At 30.7% G+C, this 27,632-nt stretch overlaps 1 protein-coding gene across 2 annotated transcripts; it reads left to right on the top strand.

The window, feature by feature from the left end:
- Positions 1-18,818: 18,818 nt before the first annotated feature.
- Positions 18,819-21,892, top strand: LOC120355062 (endochitinase A-like). 2 transcript variants are annotated; one of them, XR_005573408.1, is made up of 3 exons: positions 18,819-20,189; positions 20,552-21,484; positions 21,835-21,892. XR_005573408.1 is itself a non-coding variant. In XM_039443360.1 (2 exons), the coding sequence occupies exons 1-2, from the start codon at positions 20,127-20,129 to the stop codon at positions 21,425-21,427; spliced, it is 939 nt and encodes a 312-aa protein (XP_039299294.1). In that variant the 5' UTR covers positions 18,819-20,126; the 3' UTR covers positions 21,428-21,767. The 2 variants fall into 2 exon arrangements, 1 of the variants encoding a protein (XP_039299294.1); XM_039443360.1 differs by lacking the exon at positions 21,835-21,892 and having other exon boundaries at positions 20,552-21,767.
- Positions 21,893-27,632: the final 5,740 nt, after the last annotated feature.

Here is a 27,632-nt window from a genome sequence, read left to right as displayed (position 1 = left end):
GCATGGCATTTCTCCTGTTATTCTGGATTGTATGCAATGTTGAACATATATAGTATCATTTCTGATTTGAATTGAATTTTGTACAGGTACAGTTTTCACGAATAAAAAAATTCCAAATTTTAATACCAGTTATAGGTATCCTCTTACAATTCTTGAATAATCAACCACAAAAGTCAAGTGCATGGCATTTGTCCTGTTATTCTGAACTGGATGCAATGTTTAACTTATACAGTATCATTTCTGATTCTAAGTGAATTTTGTACAAGCACAGTTTTCACGAAAAAAAAATTCCAAAGTTTAATACCAGTTATGGGTATCCTCTCGGGAATTCTTGGAGAATAAACCACAAAAGTCAAGTGCATGGCATTTCTTCTGTTATTCTGGACTGGATGCAATGTTGAGCATATATAGAATCATTCCTGATCAGGGATGAATTTTGTACAAGCACAGTTTTCACGAAAAAAAAAATCCAAAGTTTAATACCAGTTATAGGTATCCTTTTGGGAATTCTTGAATAATCAAACACAAAAGTCAAGTGCATGGCATTTTTTCTGTTATTCTGGACAGAATGCGATGTTGAACATATATAGATTCATTCCATATCAGGAAATAATTTTTTAAGCACAGATTTCACGAGAAAGGACTCCAAAGTTTACTACCAGTTATAGGTATCCTCTTGAGAATCCTTGAATAATCAAACACAAAAGTCAAGTGCATGGCATTTCTTCTGTTATTCTGGACTGAATGCAATGTTGAGCATATATAGAATCATTCCTTATTAGGGATGAATTTTGTACAAGCAAAGTTTTCACGAAAGAAAAATTCCAAAGTTTCTTACCAGTTAAAGGTATCCTCTTGAATATTCTTGAATAATCAACCACAAAAGTCAAGTGCATGGCATCTCTCCTGCTATTTCAAACTAAATGCAATGTTGAACATATATAGAATCATTACTAATCAGGAATGGATTTTGTACAAGCACAGTTTTCACGAAAAAAAAAATCCAAAGTTTAATACCAGTTATAGGTATCCTCTCGGGTATTCTTGAATAATCAAACACAAGAGTCAAGTGCATGGCTTTTATCCTGTGATTCTGGATTGAATGCAATGTTGAACATATAAAGTATCATTTTTGATTGTGGATAAATTCAGTACATGCACAGTTTTTACGAAAAAGAATTCCAAAGTTCATTACCAGTTATAGGTATCCTTTTGGGAATTCTTGAATAATCAACCACAAAAGTCAAGTGCTTGGCATTTCTTCTGTCATTTTGGATTAATGCAATGTTGAACATATATAGTATCTTTTCTGATTTGAATTGAATTTTGTACAGGTACAGTTTTCACGAAAAAAAAATTCCAAATTTTAATACCAGTTATAGGTATATTCTTGGGAATTCTTGAATAATCAACCACAAAAGTCAAGTGCATGGCATTTCTCCTGTTATTCTGGATTGTATGCAATGTTGAAAATATATAGTATCATTTCTGAATTTGAATGAATTTTGTAAAAGCACAGTTTTGACGAAAAAAAGAATTCCAAAGTTCAATACCAGTTATAGGTATCGTCTTACAATTCTTGAATAATCAACCACAGAAGTCAAGTGCATGGCATTTGTCCTGTTATTCTGAACTGGATGCAATGTTTAACTTATAGAGTATCATTTCTGATTCTGAGTGAATCTTGTACAAGCACAGTTTTCAGGAAAAAAAAATTCCAAAGTTTAATACCAGTTATGAGTATCCTCTCGGGAATTCTTGGAGAATAAACCACAAAAGTCAAGTGCATGGCATTTCTTCTGTTATTCTGGACTGGATGCAATGTTGAGCATATATAGAATCATTCCTGATCAGGGATGAATTTTGTACAAGCAGAGTTTGAAAAAAAAATCCAAAGTTTAATACCAGTTATAGGTATCCTCTTGGGAATTCTTGAATAATCAAACACAAAAGTCAAGTGCATGGCATTTTTTCTGTTATTCTGGACAGAATGCGATGTTGAACATATATAGATTCATTCCATATCAGGAAATAATTTTTTAAGCACAGTTTTTACGAAAAAGAATTCCAAAGTTCATTACCAGTTATAGGTATCCTTTTGGGAATTCTTGAATAATCAACCACAAAAGTCAAGTGCTTGGCATTTCTTCTGTCATTTTGGATTAAATGCAATGTTGAACATATATAGTATCTTTTCTGATTTGAATTGATTTTTCTACAGGTACAGTTTTCACGAAAAAAAAATTCCAAATTTCAATACCAGTTATAGGTATATTCTAGGGAATTCTTGAATAATCAACCACAAAAGTCAAGTGCATGGCATTTTTCCTGTTATTCTGGACAGAATGCAATGTTGAACATATATAGATTCATTCCATATCAGGAAATAATTTTTTACAAGCACAGATTTCACTTAAAAGGACTCCAAAGTTCATTACCAGTTATAGGTATCCTCTTGGGAATTCTTGAATAACCAACAACAAAAATCAGGTGCATGGCATTTCTCCTGTGATTCTGGGTAAAATGCAATGTTGAACATATATAGTATCATTTCTGATTCTGAGTGAATTTTGTACAAGCACAGTTTTCACGAAAAAAAAATCCAAAGTTAATACCAGTTATAGGTATCGTCTTACAATTCTTGAATAATCAACCACAAAAGTCAAGTGCATGGCATTTCTCCTGTGATTCTGGATTGTATGCAATGTTGAACATATATAGTATCATTCCTGAATTAGAATGAATTTTGTACAAGCACAGTTTTTATGAAAAGGAGAATTCCAAAGTTTAATACCAGTTATAGGTATCCTCATGGAATTCTTGAATAATCAACCACAAAAGTCAAGTGCATGGCATTTCTCCTGTTATTCTAGATTGAATTCAATGTTAAGCATATATAGAATCATTCCTAATCAGGGATGAATTTTGTACAAGCAAAGTTTTCTCGAAAAAAAAATTCCAAAGTTTCTTACCAGTTAAAGGTATCCTCTTGGGAAATCTTGAATAATCAACCACAAAACTCAAGTGCATGGCATCTCTTCTGCTATTTCAGACTGAATTCAATTTTGAACATATATAGTATCATTTCTGAATTTGAATGAATTTTCTACAAGCACAGTTTTCACGAAAAAAAAATCCAAAGTTTAATACCAGTTACAGGTATCCTCTTGGGAATTCTTGAATAATCAAACACAAAAGTCAAGTGCATGGCATTTCTTCTGTTATTCTGGACTGAATGCAATGTTTAGCATATATAGAATCATTCCTTATCAGGGATGATTTTTGTACAAGCAAAGTTTTCACGAAAGAAAAATTCCAAAGTTTCTTACCAGTTAAAGGTATCCTCTTGAGAATTCTTGAATAATCAACCACAAAAGTCAAGTGCATGGCATCTCTTCTGCTATTTCAGACTGAATGCAATGTTAAACATATATAGAATCATTACTAATCAGGAATGGATTTTGTACAAGCACAGTTTTCACGAAAAAAAAATCCAAAGTTTAATACCAGTTATAGGTATCCTCTCGGGAATTCTTGAATAATCAAACACAAGAGTCAAGTGCATGGCTTTTCTTCTGTGATTCTGGATTGAATGCAATGCTGAACATATAAAGTATCATTTTTGATTGTGGATAAATTCAGTACATGCACAGTTTTCACGAAAAAGAATTCCAAAGTTTATTACCAGTTATAGGTATCCTCTTGGGAATTCTTGAATAATCAACCACAAAAGTCAAGTGCTTGGCATTTTTTCTGTCATTTTGGATTAAATGCAATGTTGAACATATATAGTATCATTTCTGATTTGAATTGATTTTTGTACAGGTACAGTTTTCACGAAAAAAAAATTCCAAATTTCAATAAAAGTTATAGGTATATTCTAGGGAATTCTTGAATAATCAACCACAAAAGTCAAGTGCATGGCATTTCTCCTGTTATTCAGGATTGTATGCAATGTTGAACATATAGAGTATCATTTCTGATTGTGAATAAATTGAGTACAAGCACAGTTTTCACGAAAAAAAGAATTCCAAAGTTTAATACCAGTTATAGGTAAGTAGTATAGTATTGCAGACTGAACGCACCAATCACAGAGCAGTATTTTAATTAGGGGGCGGAGCCTAATCCCCCAGGGGGGCTCTAAACCCCGCCCAAATCCCCCCGCGCTCCGCGCGGGGAAACTCCATTTTCTAACCCCTCGCCTGGACCAGTTCTCCCACCGATACTAAAACCGCCATTTTATTTCAAGTATTTATTTGAAAAAAACAAATTTATGGGCGTACCAATTGCAGAATCCCCCTCCAAGCAATCCCCCACACTTCGCGGACCCTCCCCAGCCAAATCTCCTCCTCCTACTGAAGACCACCATTTTTGTTCAAGTACTTATTTTAAAAAATAAGTAGACACTTGCAAGATCCTCCTTCCAAACAAGTCCCCCCATCACCCCCTATGCCGCCGCCCGCCGCCGCCCGCCGCTCAAATATCGACTATGTAATGTAAGTAGATTATTGGTTTTGTTCCTTGCTTCAGAAAGAGTGTATAACAAAAAGTTTGTAGTATTACTTCTTATCTATAGAAGGAGCATGTATTAAATTTTGTTTTTACAATGAATGAAACTCTGTTTACGCTAACCTGTTCTGGAGGAATGTTGTTTTGATGCTGAGACAGACTGCAAGTTTGTTCACATCAATACTGACCTACCCTACTCACTTCTTCTTCTTCTTCTCTGTCAAGTCAAACACGTTCTCAGTTTTTTGCTTGCATCAAGGTCTAGTCTTTTTTATTGTTTAGAGTTGACTGCTTGTTATAATCATCGTATCTTTTCAAGAGTCTAGTTTGGAGCGGTCTATTCAAAAGTGTTTCATCATATTTCACCTCAGGTTCTGAAATGTTAATCATTTTAAAAAACTCATTTATTATATGGTAATCCGGTAGCCCCTTTGCTTGTAGACTCTTCCAATCAAATGTTTTTGATGCGGTAAGACACTTACTAATTAAATAATAAGTGAACTTAATTATTTCCGTGTTCAGTTTTTCTATGAAAATATTGTTATCAAAAATAATATCACCCATGCTATCTTTCACAACTTGTAGCATTGTATTTAAATCTCCAATACTAACAAGTTGTGCTCTCTCAATATAAAACTCTTTCCTTGATATAAAATTCGATTTCTCACTATTACTGATAAATGCTGAATTCAATCTATCCTGAAAATCTCTGTTTTCATATACTAGTACTGGAAAAATACTTTTGATTGTTTCTACTGTTGTATTTAAATTTTCCAAGCTTACCAATGTTGCTTTTTCAATGTTAAACTCTTTCCTTGATATAAAATTCGATTTCTCACTATTACTGATAAATGCTGAATTCAATCTATCCTGAAAATCTCTGTTTTCATATACTAGTACTGGAAAAATACTTTTGATTGTTTCTACTATTGTATTTAAATTTTCCAAGCTTACCAATGTTGCTTTTTCAATGTTAAACTCTTTCCTTGATATAAAATTCGATTTCTCACTATTACTGATAAATGCTGAATTCAAACTATCCTGAAAATCTTTGTTTTCATATACTAGTTCTGGAAAAATACTTTTGATTGTTTCTACTGTTGTATTTAAATTTTCCAAGCTTACCAATGTTGCTTTTTCAATGTTAAACTCTTTCCTTGATATAAAATTTGATTTCTCATTATCAAACAAATCTCTTACAGCTGCTTTAAAGTTTAACTGAATATTTTTAATTTCCTTTTCTAGCAGATCTATTTTAGAATTACTTGTATTTATTATATTAGTTCTATACTGATTAACAGAATTCCTGTTATTAAGCATTCGTCCAAACTTATCAATACTCATTATTATAATCTTGCTTATATTATATATCCGAACTCACGTAGTTCCTCAACAATACTAGCGATCTCGACTTGATGACTATCATGACCTGTCTGTTGCGATCTCATCAACAAGTCTAACCTTGAAATAAGCTCATTTACATCATCCCAATAAATATAAGTACGGTTTGGATTCATGTTCTTAATAAAAGTTAAACCTTCACCTTTCTTTAATCGCGAACTTTGTCGTTGCGGTGTAGGAAACAGTAGTCTTTGAATTAATTTTGATTTCATACCATTTACACGTTTAAAATTCCCGCTAGAGGTAAGATGCGCGTCTGTAAACAATAATAGTCTTTTATATTTCTTGAAATCATTAGTTTTAATAAGGTTGATATCTGGTTTACTTTTAATAGTAATTCTAGCAAACCTTGACTCAATTTAATTTTAAGCTGTACTGATTCTCCAATAACTAAATAATCATTATTGAATATTAATGGTATCTTTCTACCCATATAGTAAGAACTTGTATACTTATCAAATTGTATTCCATACATTACTGATTTACGTTTCAAATTATGAAACTCGCTAATATACTTATCTAACATGATGCTTAATGGTGTTAATTTATGAGTAAAGCTAGTCTCATCGTACACTATTCTACTATCTTCCGCCTCATTATTCGATTCCTCTCCCTCATCTTGCTCAAACCTCTCTTGTTTCATACGAAATGAACTATGTCTCTCACCTTCTTCTTCTTCATCTTCCTCTTCATCTTCCTCTTCTCCTCCCTCATCTGATGAGATTTCATATACATTCTCATCATCGCTGATTCCATATTCTCGATTTTTATCCTCTTCAAATTGTCTCTGTATTTCCAAATTAGATTGTTTAATCTGTTCTAACGGTGATATTATTGGCTCATATTTTTTCTTCAAGTTAACTGCAGTCTCTGATTGTAATCCTTTCAGATTATTATATTTTTTGATTATTGAATTTCTCAAACTTTGTAACTGATTTTCCAATCGATTATCAGCATTCAAATTACTCCTGATTATATTATTATTAGCTAATTGACTTAACCTATCTCTATTTCTTCTTCCTTGACTCTTAGTTTTTCTATTTGGTTTCACATGTATATGTTTTCTATCACCCATTTTAAACATTACCTTATGAAGGTTTGTTATTAACTGAAGCCTATCAATGATAGTGTTAACTAAATTAGAATAATTTATATTTGTTAAAAATTTGTTATAAAAACATTTAAATTCTCTCTATATTTTCCATTATGTTTCTTACAGTCTGTAAATATAGAAACAAAATAATGAGTTCCCTTAGTCCATACCTCTGTACACATGTTCTTAAATTTATTATAATCCATATCAGCATTAACAAAATCACGATAAACTAGTTTTAGATTTAAAGGATCCATTTTGAAAATCATCAGAATATTAGCATTATCTCTCAGTAAATGCTTCGGTATGCAAGCATAACTTTGAATAAGATAAAGCGTATTCACTCCATTATGTCTTCCCATTGAAAAATAGCTTTTTATTATTGGTAGGTTACTTGTTTGAAGATCATCAAATATAATTAAGCTATCTTTTACTATTTTGGTTGGATGTGGAATATTAATCGTATCACTTGATTTAATAAACTTAACTCTACTTAATTTAGAAAATACTTTATCCAGAAATATGTATTTATCCTGTTTCAAACTTTTACTGAATAGATATAGATGACTGAAACTAAGTCCATCAGTATTAAAAATTAAATTCAATACTAGATTCGATTTTCCACATCCTGATGGGCCTACAATTAATGCTCTAACATTGCTAGGAAATAAACTTCCATGTTTATTTTTATTTTCCTGTTCAGTGGAACAAGAACTAATAACCAATTCATCAAAGTCGACAATAGCTAATCCATTTTTATTTTTTTTTGAAATATCTTTCTCTTCTACCATAATATTCTATGTTGTTAGTATGAAGACTTCCTTACTACTGTTCAATCAATTATATGTGTACATACCTAGTCAGACTAAACCGGCTTCATATATTATTCTAACTTATACATACCTTTACAACTAGAGTAGCTTGGTTTAATTCAATAAATCAACATAGAATGAGAAACATTATACAGCATTTATTTTTGATAATTCTTTACATAATTCAAGTATATAGTTTACATTCATTAAATATGGTATGCGATAATCAAATATTTTTACAATATCGTCTTTATTTTTCAAACTTTTGTCAATAGTTATAATAATTTTGCATTTATTTATTCGTAACTTACAACTAATACATTTATTCCTTAAACCACTACAAGTATTACTATTATTATTACAATTGATTTTCACATTCAAAGCTTTAGTATTTAATAGTTTTATTCTCTCCTCAATTAACGAGTTCATCATGATTTCTGTAAAAAAGTTAAAGTTATAGTTTGTACAACAATGCTGATTCGCCACACATTTTCATAATTTCAAATGTAAATCTTACACTATCAATGTTTTTATCTGTTAACCTATCATCAATGAAATAATACATTTGAATATTCAACCAACCTAATGAATTACAATAGCAAAATTCAGGAATTTCCTTTAATTCACATCTTTGATGTCTATCAACTATATTCTTATTCATAATATAACATACGCTTATATGTTCTGACTTCTGTTCTTCACTTTTACCAGGTTTTATAAATGTTAAATATTCCTCAAACGTTAGTCCTTCTTTTCCGAAATTATTCAATTCTAATATTATTTTGTCAATAAGTTCGAAATAACAACATCTATATTTTTTATCGATTTTATTCGAAAAATAGTTCTTATCAAATGAAATTGAATCCATCTCCAATCTGAAATTAAACATAATATGCTATCAATCTTGTTCTAGCCCACTCTCATCTGAACATTTAGATAAAAAATTCCAGATATGTTCATTCAATTGTTCTTTTGTTAAATGTTTATTTTTTTCTGTTATACATTTTTTAATTTTATTGATAGAATCTTTAACATGTGCACACACACACCTCCATTAGCCTGGGATATCACCATTTCCCCAGAATTTATCATATGATGTACCATATAAATCACAAACTGAAATATGATTATAGTTATCACTATGCCAAACTCCTAATTTTTCATAGTCTCTCACAAATGTTAGATATTCCATATTTGTCCATCCTTTTTCTGCTAACTGGTTCAATAATTGCAAATGCGTCTCCAATAGTTCATTTAGTTCACAACGATAACTTTGTATTCTCGGCATTTTTTCTAAAGAAACAGAATCATATTTACGTAATTCATTAAAATGTCTATTTATAATATATACTGAGCTTATATATTCATCAAATGATTCCGTTCAATAGGTCATATCTGAAAACATATTAAACTATAAGTTGGAATGATCAGCGTATATAATCAATTGTAAAATATTTACTTAGTTAGTAATTGACTCTTATCTATCCAAGACGGTTCACTAAAACCGAGCCACTTTACGAGATAACGCTTTCCAACTTTCTTTAATATTCTCTCTACAAGATAAACTTGCATTTCATCTAATGTTAACTCTGATTTCTTTAATTCTTGTTCATAAAATTTACCTAAGATTTTTTCATTATTTAAATCTTCCAATTCATAAGTAGGTGGAATGCTTGCATGAACTGATATAACTTTATAGAGCTCTGGACTCCAATTAATTGTATAAGATTTATCGAATATAGCTCTTTGTTTACTAATTCTCACTATATCATTGATTTTGAAGCGTGGTTTGATTATCTTTTTACCCTTTAAAGCTTTCAATTTACGTTTATTCAACTCGTTAAGAATTTGACGTTCATGTTTCTTTCTTACCTGAGAAGGCTTTAACTTTATAACGGAATGTACTGTATTATTATAATCTTTAACAATTTTATCTAACGAGTCAATCCATCTTAATGATCCAGTTATAGTAAAGTTTTTATATAATTTAGACTTAATAGTTCTATTTAATCGTTCTACTAATGCAGCTTTTATATGTGAATAAACATGATAGTGATTAATTTTATATTTTTTGGTGAGTTCAGAAACCTTTGCATTAAAAAACTCCTTCCCCATATCTGTCTGAAAATTTTTTAATTTAGGATTATTTTTAAAAATTAATTCCAATGCTTTACTAACCTCTTCAGCACTCTTCGTTTTTAATTTTATTGCATAAGCAAATTTAGTAAATGCATTCACAGCAGAAAGAAAATACTTATAATTATCATTAAATTTGTGTAAAGGAATCATTTCTACAATATCTGCCTGAATAAGATCATTAATACTCTTTATTTCATAACTTCTTCTCTGAAAGTTCTGACGTGCAAGTCCGTGTAATTCATCTGCTAATTTACTACGTATATGTGAGCTCATTGCAATCTAATTACAAAGCTGAATATAAACTGGCTTATACCGTATACTAGATTTTATTTTTAACAAGGTTACGAATAAGTTTATTTCAGTTAAGGTCGTCTACACTAATCAGGTTCGCTTTAATGTTTACGAACTACTCTCACTTCGATACCATGCACTTCCTTCTAGCAAGGTTACGTAACTAACTGGTTTTCCTTGTTTTGAAAGTAGACTAGTCCTAACTGTCTGTATCCGGACCTACCTCAATACTTGAACCATCTGATTCATACTGATCCATCAATTTCTTGATATCTTTATGACCCCAAGATTTACTTTCAATAAAATTTGAAGATATAATAAATCTTTTATCATCGAAAGGACTTAAACTGATTTTTGACTGTTTTATTTGATAAATATCATGCTTAAATGATCTAATATTATTAGAAGTTTCATATTGAATCTTTCTATTGAACAAGCAATCCTTATAAATATCAAAATTCAATTTCTGTGCTATGGTTATTCGAGAGACTCCCTTAGCCAAACATTTCTGTTTCATACTTAATACTCCATCTTTGTCTATGCTATCTATATATTTAAAACTGTATAATTTAGATTTTAATCCAACAAAAGATATTAAAATTCGAGAAGATAGTTCATCCTTAAATTTACCAGGTTGCTTCTTATTTTGAGTAGAATAACAGAAATGTGAAGTAGGATATTCAGAAGTATCGAATAAATATGAGTTTAACTTTATATCAGCATATATGTCTGGTGTGAAAATTTGATAGAGGAAACTGTCAGTATCCGACATTAGTAATCGTATTTTATCATAATTATACATTTTAAGCATTGATTTATAATGAAACTCATACATATTCAGTTTACTTAGTTCTAAAACAGTGAAACCTGCATAAATAGGATTATTAAGTACTATATTCTTTTTTCTAGATTCAATCGCAATTACATTTTCATCAAAAATCATCCATCTCTTAACAAATGGTTTACATGCAAGTTTTTCCAATTTTTTTTCGTCAGTAACTAATTGAATATCTAACTGTTTACGTTGATTTTGAAATAGTTTTCCAAAGAGATGATTATTCATTGCCTTATAAAGTGATGAGTCAAAACTATTTGTTGATTCTTGTCTTAGTTTTGTGTTAAAGTCAATATAATCTTTTAGCCATGCTCTCTGTCTAAATTTTATGATTTTATGTATTTTTTCTAGCTTCATACCAAGTTCTAAGTATAATTTTAAATTACGATAATGTAAAACATAGTTTTTACGATCATAAAAATGAGCTAAAAGTTTACAATTTTTACGTCTAAATACTTCATTACTCGACTGGTCTGTTCTTTCTCTCGCATAACACATAGTCTCGTTACTATCTGCTACAAAGGAAGCTCCTGCATTAACACTGCTACATACTGGAGAGGAAGCTCCTATCGTATCTACCGGATACAAAGCTGCGCGTTCCACATTTTCTCTAAGCTTGTAGCTTATCTCAAAATCTTTTGTTTTCTGCTGATAACGTGAAAATAAATCGATTGGAGCTTCATCTCTAACTGGTGCAAGTGGATAAGAATCATGAGCATCGTGTAGATGTTCTGGATATGATAAATCACACTGTATAGCATACCCATATTCTGAATCATCTGATATTGTTCTAACATCAAAATTTTCAATTTCCTCATCACTTAAAAAATTAAAATCATTAAAAGGAAGATTCTGACGCATTGCCCAGCCATAAAGGTTATTCGCGTCAATATATAGAAGGTGATTAGAGGGTAATTTATCATTATAAAGATGTGACATATACTTGTTATTAGTGAGTGCGTATCTTTTCACAATAAGCGATAACCCACCTCTTATGTTATCCTCAAAAAATAAATGCTGATCAATATCAGTGAGTAATTCTAATTCGACTTTTGTTTTTTTCTGTGCTGCAAACCATGAATAATGTGCAAGACTTAAAAAATGACAAATATCGAGATCATAATGTTTATAGAAAATCTCTCTTGCATTTTCAAAAACATCGCAGAGTAATAAGACATCACTTATCAAATAGGTATCATGGAACTCGCCTAGATTTTTCATAGAGAATATTTGCCATACTCTACTTGCATGTTCATAATCTGTTTCATCTACATGTTTCCCAGTTAAACTATTATAAAATTTATCTTTGGATGGGAGTGAAGTCTCTGCAAATTTTTCTACACAGTCTATGTACTCATAAGGATAACACCCCTTTTTTAAAAAGCATTCCCGCTGATTTTTTTCGCTGAATATAGTACACATTCGTTTAAACCTAACTTCATAGTTTGTATCAATTGATGCTAGATTCTTCACAAGATTATCTAATGATGCACTCAAAAAATTAAATGAATCCAAAAACTTGATATGACCTACCTTTATTGATAGAAATTTCTCAGATGATTGAGCAATACACTTTATTTTGTTCGTATTTTTAGATAATGCTTTTATTATATAATGACAGTCATAATTTTTCATATTATGAAAATAGCATGGGATGTATTTCGGAATACGACATAGTAAATTGCAACTTTCATGTGCATAACCATAAATTTTTGATGTAAAATGATCGTGATGTAGATGTTTCACATCTGTCTCACAAAACTCAGCATCACAAATTACACAATTTTTTATTTGCTGAAGCCTGCTTTGTTCTTCTTGACTTATATCCTCCATCGGTAATCTAATAATCAGATCTTTATACAATTCTTCACCTATTTCTACGATTTCATTGATAAATCTCTCAATAATTGGTTCACCAACATAAGTAGCTCTATATAAAAATGGACCTTTATAGATTTCACCATCATAGTTTAAAACTACGAAAGAATAAGAACATGGTAGATGTTTACTGGTTTTTTTAGTGAACGAATAATTCACATGTTCATCATCATCATCATCATCATCACTGCTATTATCAATTGGAAGAATGAACGATTCGAAATCTGCATATATTCTATACTTAAATCGAAGCATAAAACTATAATCTCTAAACTTAATGATTGAATTATAACTATTCGGTTTTGGAAGTGACGTTTTCTGTTCACCATACTTAGAACAAGTAATTATATATGATTTTAAATTCGCTTTTCCATCTACATTTTTATTTTTATCACTTGTAAACCGATGAAAACAAAACTGACATACATGAACAGATTTATGATTTGAACTTAATGAGGATAATAGACGAGAAAGCCCATTTTTATTCTTTGTTGTATTAATTAATGTGAAATGCGAATTCTTCACATCACTTTTATTAATTAGTAAAAGTAATGAGATATTATGTTTATGTTCCTTATATATCGAAATTCTATATGGATAAAACTTTTTAGTTGTCATACAATAAGCAATCACGCTAACCGATATATCTTTATTTAACATTTCAAATTTTTTAATACCATGTACATTGATAGGAAATTTTATACCATTAATGTTCAAAGTATGCTCAAATTGTTGTAGGTTATTAACAGTTAATCTACACTCACCATAGTGTAAATAAGCTAAAATACACCAAAGAAAACTTTTATAATCTGAATTCTCAATATTAATGATAGCTCTTTTTTGTAAAATCTCCTTTGGTGTTTTTATATAACTCGAATTTGAGCCATAAATTAGATTATATCTCATAAAGTTGATGTCAAGATATTCTATTTTTGAAATGAATTGAATTTATTTCGCCAAAAAAGCACATTACATCATTAAAATAAAATGAAACAAAATGAAAATTTAACTATACAAAACAGAAACAAAATTATAAATCATACTAAATACTTATGTACAATAGATTCAGTAAATAACTTAATAAATAAACTTGACATAGTACAGTAGTAGAAGTAAAATGAAATGTTCAGTTAACTTCATTGTAAAAGCAATTTTCCTTTTTGGCACTGCCAACATAAGTAACACTTGTGTGTTGGCAGTGAGTTGTAGTTCATTTACACTATTTGCTATGCAGTGACAATGATTTCGAAAACGAAAGTACATAAAAGGAGATGTAAAAAAAGAAGAAAAGAGGAAAAGTTAGCTGAAAGTCGATGTAGGGAGGCCACCATGATTTTTTTAAAGAATTTATAAAATTGTTGGGTAGGATTAAATCCGGATTGTTTATTATTTATATACCAAATGTTAAATATCTAAAAAATATAATATTAATCCAAATCACAGATCTATACAGCTAGCTTAAAGAAAATATTTTGGTATATCCAATTATCCATACTGATGTGTAGAGCAAGAGTGATTTTTTTGGTTATAAAATCATTGGGAATTTTGTTTACCATGTAATTGCTAAAGTAAGTTAATTGATGCCTGCATGTTGTAAGTTTTATGAGATTGATATTGTATTTATTGTTTGGACGAGTGTTATAGGGCGTTTCGCGCAAAACATATTGAGACTTATTTTTATTTATATGGAGAATGACCTTTTTTACATAATTTTGTCTTAGCGTTGGAACTTTAAACTCAAGGAAGATTTCTCTACTTGGATATAATCTAGGTTTACCAAGCGCCGCTCTTATCATGTGTTTTTGGATAATGAACAATTTGTTTAAATGTGTATCATATGCACCTCCCCAAACTTCAATAATGTATTGAAATATTGAGTGGGCATAAGCAAAATATATCTTTCTTATTATATCAAGGTTCTTTAATCTATTAATTTTATAAAAAACATAGATGAGGTATTTGGATTTGGAACATAAGTATTCAATGTGTTTATCCCATTTGAGATGCTGGTCCAGTAGAATACCTAGATATTTTATTGTTTGAACTCTTTCTAGGGTTTTTGCAACTTCTGGATTATATGCTGTGTTATTTTCATGTGTCTCCATTGTAATAGAAAGTTTGAAAGCTGTTGATGGTTGACCTGTTATGTTGGGTGAAAAAGTCATGTATTTTGTTTTATCTGCATTTAGTGTCAATATGTGTTCTTGGAGCCATTTGTATACAATTTTTATGTTTGTGTTTGCAGTGTTGAAAGTTTCTTCCCAAGTATTGCCACTGAAAACCAATACCGTATCATCTGCAAAGGATAAAGTTGTACAATTTGTTAAGTTTAGTTTCAGAAGGTCGTTTACATAAATCAGGAAAAGAAGCGGTGATAACACAGTTCCTTGTGGCAAACCGAATCTTGTTGTACATCTGACATCCGTTTGTCCATGGAGAGAGAGGCATTGTGTTCTTCCACCCAAATATGTGTCTAAAAGTCTCTTTACTGTGCCTCTTATTCCAGATCTATCTAATTTATCCAACAATATATTGTGGGGTATCGTGTCGAACGCTTTTGATAAATCCATGAATACTGCCAGGGTTTTTTTATTACTGTTGAAATTTTCAAAAATTATTTTGTTAAAATGGATGACTGCATCTTTTGTGGATTTGTTCTGTTGGAAACCATACTGATTATTGCATATTACATTATCTTTATCTAAAAATTTCAAAATTCGAATTTTTATAATTTTCTCTAATATTTTTGAAAGGTTGCTTATTAAACTTATTGGTCTATAGTTTTCTGGTTTATTTAGGTTTCCAGTTTTTGGGATAGGAATAACTCTGGCTTCTTTGAATTTATTAGGAAAATACCCATCGCTCAAGCATTTGTTAAATATATATTTTAATGGTTCAATTATTACCCCTGATATTTTTTCAATGTAATGTCCTGTCAAATTGTCTGGCCCAGGTGTAGATCTGTTTTTTTGTTGATTTATAATTGTTTTTAGTTCATTTGTATTTGTTGGGTAGAGGAAGATACTTTGTTGACTTATGTTAGATAGGGATTGAGGAATTGGTATATTATTTATATTTTCTGTAATTTTTTTAGCAAAAGATTCACCTACGTTAGCAAAATATTGATTTAGAATACTTGCTTCTAATTTTATTTCCTTGGTACTTTTTTTAGTTTCCAGGAGTTCATTAATATATTCCCATGTTTTTTTCGGATTATATTCATGTTCTGCAAACTTCTCATTAAAATAATCAATTTTAGCCTTTTTTATTAAATTTGTAAGAGTATTTCTGTAGTTTTTATATCGTGTTTTTAGTTGAATATTGTTTGGCTGTCTTGTAAGTTTACGGTGTAATTTATCTCTCTCACGTATTGAATTCACTAGACCGGGCGTAATCCATTTTTTAAGTGGCTGGTTTTTCTTTTTTAATCTGATGGTCTTTGTTCTTTTTATTGTAAGTGTAGTTAGTGTTTCTATGAAAATGTTAACCATTGTATCAATGTTTTCCTCATTATAAACTTTGTTCCAGTCTTCTCTCTGTAAATCTGTAATTAGTCCATCGTAATCTATTATGTTTTTTGTCCATTCCTCTCTGATGGCATTATTATTAATGGTTTCACTCAGATGCAGTGAAATACTGAAGTGGTCAGTTATGTTTGTTTTTATAATTGCACCATACAATGCATCTCTATTGTTCTTATCCTCCTTGAAAAAAATGTGATCAATACATGAACCATTCACATTACCTATCCGAGTTGGTTTGTTGATAAAAGACTTGAATCCTTTCATGTGTAAGGCGCTCAAATACTCATTTGATAAATTATTATTTGATAGAATATCTATATTAATATCACCTAGTATAATTACATTGGAATTTTCTTTTATTCTTTCCAGGCATGCATCCAAACTTGCAATAAAATTATTTATGTTACGAGCTGGTGATCGGTAAATAGAAATAATTGTGTATTTCTTATAATTCAATGAATATGAGATGCATATGGTGTTAGACTCATCAATGTTCAAGTCAATGATTTCATAATCAAAATTTTTATCTATGAATAAACATATTCCGTCACATTTTGTATATTTACATTTTCTCTGTATAACATTATAGCCTTCAAGATTATAGGTAAATTGTGCATCATCTGTAATCCAAGTCTCGGACAAAGCGATCACATGGAATTTAAAATTAACATTATTTAAATAGTGTAATAACTCTTCAAAGTTCCTATTTATACTCCGAATATTTGTATGGAAAACATTTAACATGTTGTTATTGGTTAGGCCTAATTCATATCTCTGTGGTTCGAATAAGAAAATGTCATCTATCTCAGTAGTATCATGATAGCCTATGCCCTCATCACCTTCAAAAACTGACATAATGTTGAAGTAAAAGTTAGATTTATTTTTAAAAAAGGAGGGGAAATATTAGTTAGAGGAGAAAAACTTTTTTGGAAGGAAAAGGAGTAAAAAAGGTTGTTTTTTTAGATAAGTCGATCATCTCAACCTACCGGTGATAAAATTCATTGCTGAACCGTACTAATAAAATAAAAAGATTTCCGAAAAATAAAATTTGAAATTATTCGTGTGAATACCTATATTATTCATGTGAAAAATAAATGAAAAGATAAAATTTAAGCGTCAGTAAATAGATGTCACGGAAAGAAGAAAAATCAATTTATTTACTAAAAGATTAACCAGTGGAGAACCGATGTCAGAGCACAAAGTGTTTCCAAGTTGCCATGATAAACAAGATAGGGTTGATATTGATAAATGTTAAAATTGTTGCCATATTCTGTATTGATACTAGCCTCCTCAAAACAAGAATAACTAGCGCAAAATGAAGACGAAAGAGCCGTAATAACGATAAGCAGAGGAATTCGTTTAGAATGATAAGATTAGTTTCTTGTTTATTGGCAATCAGACTTCTAAAAGATTGGTTTATTCCACAGCTCAATCTCGTGTAGCCACATAATTGTCCGTTCAAAGACAACGGTCCTTTTACTGTAGCCCACGCTACTATATTTCATTGATATCTGATAATATGATATAGCCTAATAATTAATTACAAGCATATTGAAGTTGGAAAGAAAAATACTGTAATAAGAGAAAGTATGTAAAGTTAAGGCTGATTAAAGGCAGTAAATTTAGCTATTTCGGATGAAAGAGAGAGAAAAGATATAGGTACGTACAGACCTCATCCATATTATCATTAATTATACTATTTGTAAATTTCAGTAGTAATTTCTACTTAAAATGGAAAATTTTTTCTTGTTCTTATGATTGATTCGCTTTGAATATATTAATATTTTGCCAATCGTTAATGAAGTTGGCAATCATTTATTTAGATTATTACATTCATGAAGTGAGCTTTCTGTAAGACAAGAAACAGAGAATAAAAAAAAATAAAAACATGAAATTAAATTATAAAACCTTCGCTTCGATCTGAATGTCACTAGACTTCAGATAACATTATATAGAACAGTTATAACTATGAACTAATCATAACTTGATAAGATTACTCTCATTATGATCAATCACTTAATAGTTTCAAGAAAGTGTTTTTCCCTCTTATGCTAATACAAATATACGATATATATTGTAAGATGAGGTCAAAGATCAGTAAAAAGTCAGTCTAATGTCCCAAATCTCATCTAATAATGGGTATTTAACGAGCAAAATTAAAAAAAAAAAAAAAAAAATAGTCAATAGACAGACCTACAACCAGTATAGAGAAAAACAATTAAAGAAGGAACCCTATCACTCAACTAGACCCTTACTGTAGTTGGTACGGCAAGTAAGTCCTTCTCACACTTTACAGTGTAGATTTCACCGTTTTCAACAATATTTATCTAAAGAGTTATATATTTTATTACAACAAAAAATGTATTGATCGTCTAACTCATCAATATTCTCGTTAATATTAATAATATTTTGTGATGTACTGTGGAAAGTAACACCAGCTTTTACTTGATGTTCTTCATCATCATTTAATGTTAAAAGTTTGATCAGATCGACTTTAATAGCAAGATACCATCTTATACACCCAAAAAACCTTGCAGATTCATTGAGTAAAATATTAAAAATTCTATCTTTTAATTGATTTAAAATTAGACTTACATCTACTTCATTATTTCTAAAGCTTATTCTATATCTAATAATATTGCTATTGATAGCAGTGACCCGCTTAACTTTAAAGTCAATCATTTCAACACTCACCCTTTGAGATTGTTGTGTTAATGAAGACGTGATAACACGCGCGCGCTAGATGTTTGCTGATACTGAATCGCTGTTTCTCGGAGCCGAGTTGATTCTCTCTTGGAGTCGAGTAGTTTCTCTCTTGGAGTCGAGTAGATTCTCTCTCGCTAAGTCGAAACTCTCTTCGATTCTCTCCGACTCGTGCTAACTGCAATGATGAAGACGGGAGGGGAAGTCTTGTTATCGGCTTACTGAATCAGGCGACTGTTTTGTTCGTGTATAAGATATGATTGTTACTGTTTCTCAATGTCTTACTGTAAATATAAATTTGAAAATAGTTGAAATTACTGAAGCTATAGTTGAATAAGAAATAGAGTAAGTATTAATGTATGATGTAAGACTTGTCAATGAATTCAAAGCTATATGATGTTCTAAACAGTTGTTATACTATCAAGTCTAATGAATAAATGAGAAATCGGGCTGCATACGATTGATTCTATTTATATGTTATTGTAAATGGGAAGAGAATAAATTTTTCCCTTTTCCCACATTTCTGGTTAGCTGATGAACAATGTTCTTCCTAGTTCTATCCTTTTCTTTGTATTAGATGCAGAGCGAGGTGAACGCATTCGCGTCAATGATTTCAACTTCACGTTGAAAAGAGACAAGCAATATCGACTTCTTTGTTAGATGCACTGTACTTGAATGCAGTCTAATCATGTATATCATAAAGACAGGAAATTCAGTACATAGGCTTAACTGTACTTACAAGTAGCATTAACATATACAACTTCTAATTTAAGTACAAGGATGTGTTAGCCTTGCTATTTTCATCAAGGTAATGAAATACACCCCTTCCAATTCAGAATTACGGAAGACGATATCCCACCATTAGATTTCAGAGTGTAGAAGGAGAAAATTTTTAGTATAAAAGCACTCAAAGTTTTGATTTGAATCATAGTATTCATCTGATGAAAATGTCATCTACTAGCACTACTGATTCGACCAAGAACGTTGCTATGGATCAGCCAATGGTAAGTTTAATCAATAACTACTGAAACTATTTACATAAACTAACTTAATAATATAACTCTTTCTCAACTTAAATTAGTAGTAAATATCTAATGCTATAACAAATTACAAAATTTATTTCATATTTCAAATATATACACAAAAACTTGTTTCAGATTTAAATGTGTTAAAGTTCAAATTAGAAATTGAAAATATGAAGGAAGTTTGTATTGGAATATTGATTGATAAATTTCATGATTCATCAAATAAAGTTAAATATGATATGAGATATATTAACTTCTAAACAGAATGAAGTTCATCAGGCAAGCTAGTTACCAATCATTTAGTACATGATCTACTATAAATTATCTTTAATTAATTTCAGGTAACATACTCGAGTGTAGCAGCTACACCGAAGATGACGTCTTCGCCAGCTCCTTCGACAATACCGCAGATACCGTGGGGATTCCCGTATAATATATGGAGCAATCCTCATCTTTTCAATCAAGCATTTCCCGGATTAGGAATGATGCAAACCATTCCCGGTCCGGTTGCACCTTCACCACCAGGATTTCAACCGATTGCATCTTCTCCTCCTATCACCGAACCGTCTACTATCTCAAAAGCGTCTACTTCCACGCCTGCTGACGAGACAACTTCTTCTCCTCTCATCTCCGAGCCGTCCACGTCTACTATCTCAAAAGCGTCTACTTCCACGCCTGCTGACGAGACAACTTCTTCTCCTCTCATCTCCGAACCGTCCACGTCTATCATCTCGAAAGCGACTACTTCTTCAGCTACCATCACAAAACCGACTACACATGGTCCTATTGTTGACGAGGAGACCGCTGTCACGAGGGTGAGTAAATCTTCATCCTCATCAAGTTCGGATGAGCTTGATGAGGATGAAGCAACTTTTTCTGTTAAAAAATTTAATTGTGCACAAACATATGTAGCAAAACGTTGTATATCTGCACAAACATTAAGTACCGTATTTGAATACCCTATTATAAAAGCTAGATTTGTGAAGACTCAGTGGGGGGATAGCTATATTCTTCATTTATTGAATCAAAAAAATAAAGAAATTAGTATTTTCCTCCCAAGGAGATATTCGTGCTGGCTAAATAAAAAAAACTTAGATTCATTTAACAGATCAAAATTAAAACTAAAAGCAAAACATCGACTAGTAAACAGAGTGATAAAAGGGAAGGAGTTATCGGTAACGGTTACTGACCTCACACTAATAGACTGTACCACCTAAACTCTTGAAAGGATATGATAACAAAATTTAAACTAAAAGCTTAGATTCATTTAACAGATCAAAATTTAAACTAAAAGCAAAACTTTATCTTTTCTGTGACAGATCAAAATTAAAACTAAAAGCAAAACATCATCTTTTCTGTGAATAAATTTAATTGTGCACAAACATATGTAGCAAAACGTTGTATATCTGCACAAACATTAAGTACCGTATTTGAATACCCTATTATAAAGGCTAGATTTGTGAAGACTCAGTGGGGGGATAGCTATATTCTACATTTATTGAATCAAAAAAATAAAGAAATTAGTATTTTCCTCCCAAGGAGATATTCGTGCTGGCTAAATAAAAAAAACTTAGATTCATTTAACAGATCAAAATTAAAACTAAAAGCTTAGATTCATTAACAGATCAAAATTAAAACTAAAAGCAAAACATCGACTAGTAAACAGAGTGATAAAAGGGAAGGAGTTATCGGTAACGGTTACTGACCTCACACTAATAGACTGTACCACCTAAACTCTTGAAAGGATATGATAACAAAATTTAAACTAAAAGCTTAGATTCATTTAACAGATCAAAATTTAAACTAAAAGCAAAACATCGACTAGTAAACAGAGTGATAAAAGGGAAGGAGATATCGGTAATGGTTACCAATCTTAATAGACTATTCCTAAGTCTAGAAAGGATATATTAAACATTAGACTCTTAACAATTTGAGTACAGTTGAATTATTAACAGAAAAAAGATAGTTACATCTACATAAACAATTGTATCAAAATTTCTCGATTTAACTTAACCTCTGTGTTGATATGTCACATCTGTTTCATACATAAGATATAATCAATATTTGTATCAAAATTTCTCAATTTGAAATAAAGCGAGTTTAAACATTAGACTCTTAACAATTTGAGTACAGTTAAATTTATTCACAGAAAAGATAGTCACAACTATATAATCAAATGTATCAAAATTTCTTGATTTGGCTTAATGTCTGTGTTGATATGTCACATTATTTTGTTTTCATATGTTTGAGTACAGTTGAATTTATTAACAGAAAAAAGATAGTTACAACTACATAAACAATTGTATCAAAATTTCTCGATTTAACTTAACCTCTGTGTTGATATGTCACATCTGTTTCATACATAAGATATAATCAATATTTGTATCAAAATTTCTCAATTTGAAATAAAGCGAGTTTAAATTTAATATGTAGATTATTCACTCACCTTTCAATTAATGATAGAGTTGATTACTGCTACAGTCCTGCTAGTGATGATGATGATGATGATGATGTTAACACTTTAAAGTAGTTGCTTCCTTCTTGAAGAATCACTAAGGAGTGAAGATTTTCCTGATCTGAACTTATATTTATACTTTTTCGTATTGAACAGTAAAAGCAAAAAGTCTGCTAACAACGTTTCACATACATGTTTGAACATGTATAAGAAGACGATGACTGGTTAAGCAACAATGCGTATACTGAATAATGAATCAGTACTTCACTTGCATGTTCAAACATGTGTGTGAGATCAATAGTTAGTTCTTACTCTGCTATTTAGTAAAGACTGTATATTTAAATTTAACAAACTTACATTTACCAGTCTTAGTTAGAGCTTTGAGTAGTTCAGACACAAAATGTTATTACAAAATGAATCTGATGAGTGTGAAAATAATAGCATGTCTAAAACCAAAATTTCATATTCAATCAATTTATTAAAAATGATTTGTATTTTCACTGTAATGTTATATTGGTTTGCAATAATTATTCTATTATATGCAAATTATAATAAAGTCTGTAGGTGTGACTTGGCTTCATCAAATTTTACAAATATACTTCAGTTCAATATATCGCTTCAAACAAATAATAGCAATAGAATGCAAGATAGCGACAATATTGAATCAGATGAATTTTCTAAACACTTGCTAGATATGGAAAAAACAAAGACTAGTACTTTATTTTATTTAAAATCTTGTATTATTTCAGCGATAGGTATCAAGAAAATATCTAAATCATTTGAAAATGAGCTTAATGACTGGTATTCTTCATTGATTGATCCCTATCGAAATATATGTAACTTTTATAATAATTATAATGTAATCAACAATTGTGTAAACCCACAATTTGATGTTATTGATGTTAATATTGATCTACTTTTAAACAAAACGAAACAGTTTTGTATTACAGATTGAAAGATGACTAGCAGATGTTATGAATGTCATTCTTTCAAGTTAGGTAGTTGAATGTAAGTTTCTAGTTTTGATTAGTGTAACAGTGACTGTCTAAGTGATAGTATGGTTAAAGTTGGATGTAAAGGAAAGGTTAGTTCGCATAGTCATATCAAGTCTAAAAAATTCAAAAAAAGTGGTATTATTGGTAGTGGATTATTATCTAAACTCGGTAGTATTGCATCTAGCGTAATTAATAAAGGGATCGATATTTTACCAGTTGAAATTCATCCATTTTCATACCAGTATTGTGGCCCTGGCACCAAGTTGGAAAAGCGATTAGCAAGAGGTGACCCGGGAATAAATTCATTGGACAGAGCGTGTAAGATACATGACATAGCCTACAGTCAGTTCAGCGATAACGAAACACGTTCGAAAGCTGATGGTATATTAGCTGATAAAGCTTGGGAAATTTTTAAAGATTCAAGTACACCACTTCCTGAGAAAGCATTGAGTTATTTGGTAAATCTTGCAATGAAGACTAAGAAAGCTATTGGTTCTGGTATTCATCGTATAGGTAGGAGAGGTAGAAAAAGAAAAAGTGAAAGGTATTCAGTGAGAAAACCATCCACCATGAAAAGTGATTTAATTCGTAAAGAGACTATTAAGCAACTCAAAACACATGTAAAAGGAAGAGGATATTATTTAAAGCCATATCCGCAGTATTATGGAGGAGGTAGGTTATTGAACACAGCAAGAACACATATTCCATTCGGTGCAATCGGACTAGTAGGAAAGAAAAAGAAAAGGAGAAAAGTTAAAAGGAAACGTATTAGAAAAACACGAAAATGAATTATTTAAAGTTAGATAAAGCATTATCAAACTTTGATTTGCTAATTTTAGCTAAACTATTAAAAATACCATTACGCGGTGTTTATATGTTGAACAAGCTACCGGATAGAGTACTTACTAATGAAATGATAATAGTAAATTTGGATAGAGATAGTGGAGTTGGATCACATTGGGTAGCCTATCATAAAATAGCTGATAATGTTTACTATTTTGATCCTATAGGGAATTTACAGCCTCCGAAAATGTTAGTAGATTACTGGTGTAAACAAAAGAATATTAATATCTATTATAATATCGATCAGGTACAATCACATACTTCGAATATATGCGGACATCTATGTCTCTTGTTTCTTTGTAATCAGTTATAAGTGTTGAATGCTGAGAGAAGGATCTATAAAATGGTTGTTATAACATTATCATCAGATACGAGTGAGCTTTATGAAACTTTACCAGAAGTACTAGAACTTTCAAGCGAAACTGAATGGGAGATAGGCTTAATAAATTTGTGGACTTTCAACTCAATACCTAATGTAGAGAAAGGAAAGAATTCTAGTTTCAAATTCGGTGATAATCTAGTGAAACTGGAAACAGGATCATATGAGATTGATACGATTATAGAAGCATTAAAAGAAAAATTAAACATAAGCGATGAATCTAATGATTTAAAAATTATAGGTAATAACAATACATTAAAAACAGAAATATATTCGAGTAAAGCAATTGATTTAAGCCAGCAAGATTCTATTGCACCGATATTAGGTTTTGATAGAGAAATTTTAGTGCCGAATGTTTGGCATTACTCGAAAAATCAAGTATCAATATCAAATATTTCCTCAATTATAGTTTCATGTAATCTAGTGTGTAGTACATATGCTAACGGGAAAGAAACACATAGTTTATATGAATTCCTACCAAAGGTGCCACCAGGTTATCTGATCAATGAAACACCGAATCCGATAATTTATGTAAGCTTATGTACACATAAATTTCAAACCATTAGCGTAAAGATCACTGACCAGAACGGTAGTTTATTAGATTTTAGAGGTGATAGAATAACAGTGAGATTACATATACGTAAAAAACAGTATTAACATGGGCTTTATTGTTTACAATTCGCAAGCATATTCTAAATATAGACCTGTAAATCAGACTGGATTGAAAAGACAAAATATGAAACCGATTAAATGGAATGTACCTAAAAAGAGGAAAAAGTTAATGTATAGGTACAATGGTGGAGACTTGATTAGTAAGAGTTCATACTCTGTGCCGTTAACATCGAAAAACGCACGCATTTTAGAGAGATTAGGATTTCGTGTTAATTATAATTTTGTCAATGGCAGCAATAAGTGAGATACTAGATGTAGAAAGTGATGTACACTACTATAATGATATTATAAATTTTGAGTATCATACACATGGACCGTATGCAAATCAAAAACTTGAACGCTCAGATGAGGTGAGAATTCCTATAAATTCTATGGATCACTACTGTCTTCCATGTCGTTCGTTTCTGTTAATTGAAGGTCAAGTTGATTGTAGAAGGGATGTGAAAGATGATAAGTCAGATGTAGTGACTGAGACGACAGCAACATATAAATTAATAAGTAATGCAATGAGTTATTTGTTTGATGAAATCAGATATGAGCTTGCAGGTACATCTATAGCTAAATCAAGATTGGTTGGTATAACTTCAACAATAAAAGCATTATTGTTGAAAAATTCATTTGATAAGAATATTTTCCATTTAGCAGGATTTGATCATGATGGGTATACATTAACTGATAATAAATTCAGCTTTTGTATACCACTAAAACTAATTCTTCCATTTTTTGAAGATTTCAAACATGTAATATTGAATTTGAAACAAGAACTTGTACTACTTAGATCATCGTCAGATATAAATTGTATTGAATCAGCAAATGGAAAGAAAGTTTCAATAACTTTGACTAAGCTAGTATGGAAGATGCCATATATTGAACTAGAAAATCATAGAAGACTAAAATTTTTGAAAATACTTGATGCAGATAGACCATTAAAATTAGCTTTCAGGAAATGGGAAATTCATGAATATCCAGTTCTCCCATTATCAAAAGAACACAGCTGGACGATACGAACCACTTCTATAGCTGACATTCCAAAATATGTGATTTTAGCATTTCAAACAAATAGGAAATTAATAATGAAAGCTAATATGGCGAAATTTGATTTTTGTCAACTTCATAATGTTAAACTTTATTTGAACTCTCAGTATTATCCCTATGATCATTTTTTGGGTAGTAAAGAGTTAATGTATAAAACATTTCTAGATTTTGCAGTATCGTACTATAATTTACCGGTAAATGCTGAATATGGAAATGCAGTTGATTTTAATACGTTTAAGAGTGAAACACCAATTTTTGTAATAGATTGTTCACATCAATCAGATCACTTGAAGGTATCGACTGATGTTAGAGTAGAAATTGAATTTGAAAAGGCTGTACCAAATTTGACAACAGCATATTGTATTCTTGTAAGTGATACATTAATAGAATATAAACCGCTAACATCACTTGTAAGAGAAGTGCAATAGGTTTCTAATAGTATGTATAGGTTTGTCAACTTCGCAACAGAGTGCGCGTAAATCAGTAAATAAGTTCAAGTTTGAAGGTTAGTAAGTAGTTGCTCGCGAGACGTGGTGATACACACACCATTGATTCATCGTCAACAGCATTATTCTTGAGGCTACTGCAGAAGATGGAAGAACTAGTTAAGATCAAGGAGGAAGAAGAGGGTGATATTTATGATAGACTTTCAGCTTACTATACCGGTACTAATAGTTCATTTAATGAGATGCATCATTCTAAACCAGTTTCTAAACAAGAACGACAAACATATTCTCGTGCTGTTCAGTGTAATTTAGATAGTGAAGACACTTCGCAAACAGAGACGGAAAGCGAATTGATTGAAGAAGATGAGGTGCTTAATAATGAAGCTGAAAAGGAGAATGCAGTATTGAAAGAAACAGGTGAGTCAGATATTTCAACTTTCTGTGTGGTCGAATTTCATGGATTTAAAAATTATTCGGATAATTCATTTATTCTAAAAGAATTTGCGCTTATTGATACACGTCAAACATATGTTTTATATCATTTCAAACCACCATTTCCTAAAACAGAACTTCCGTGGAAATCATATCGTGATGTAT

This window comes from Nilaparvata lugens, chromosome X (genome assembly GCF_014356525.2).
Source record: "Nilaparvata lugens isolate BPH chromosome X, ASM1435652v1, whole genome shotgun sequence".
NCBI lineage: Eukaryota > Metazoa > Arthropoda > Insecta > Hemiptera > Delphacidae > Nilaparvata > Nilaparvata lugens.
The sequence above is the reverse complement of the archived record's forward strand: the minus strand, read 5'-3'. Positions and strand labels throughout refer to the sequence as shown.

Bases quoted from the DNA above. Each gene is read 5' to 3' on its own strand.
- LOC120355062 (XM_039443360.1), top strand. From the start codon at position 20,127: ATGAAAATGTCATCTACTAGCACTACTGATTCGACCAAGAACGTTGCT. The intron at 20,190-20,551 runs GTAAGTTTAATC...AATTAATTTCAG, and splicing joins TTGCTATGGATCAGCCAATG to GTAACATACTCGAGTGTAGC.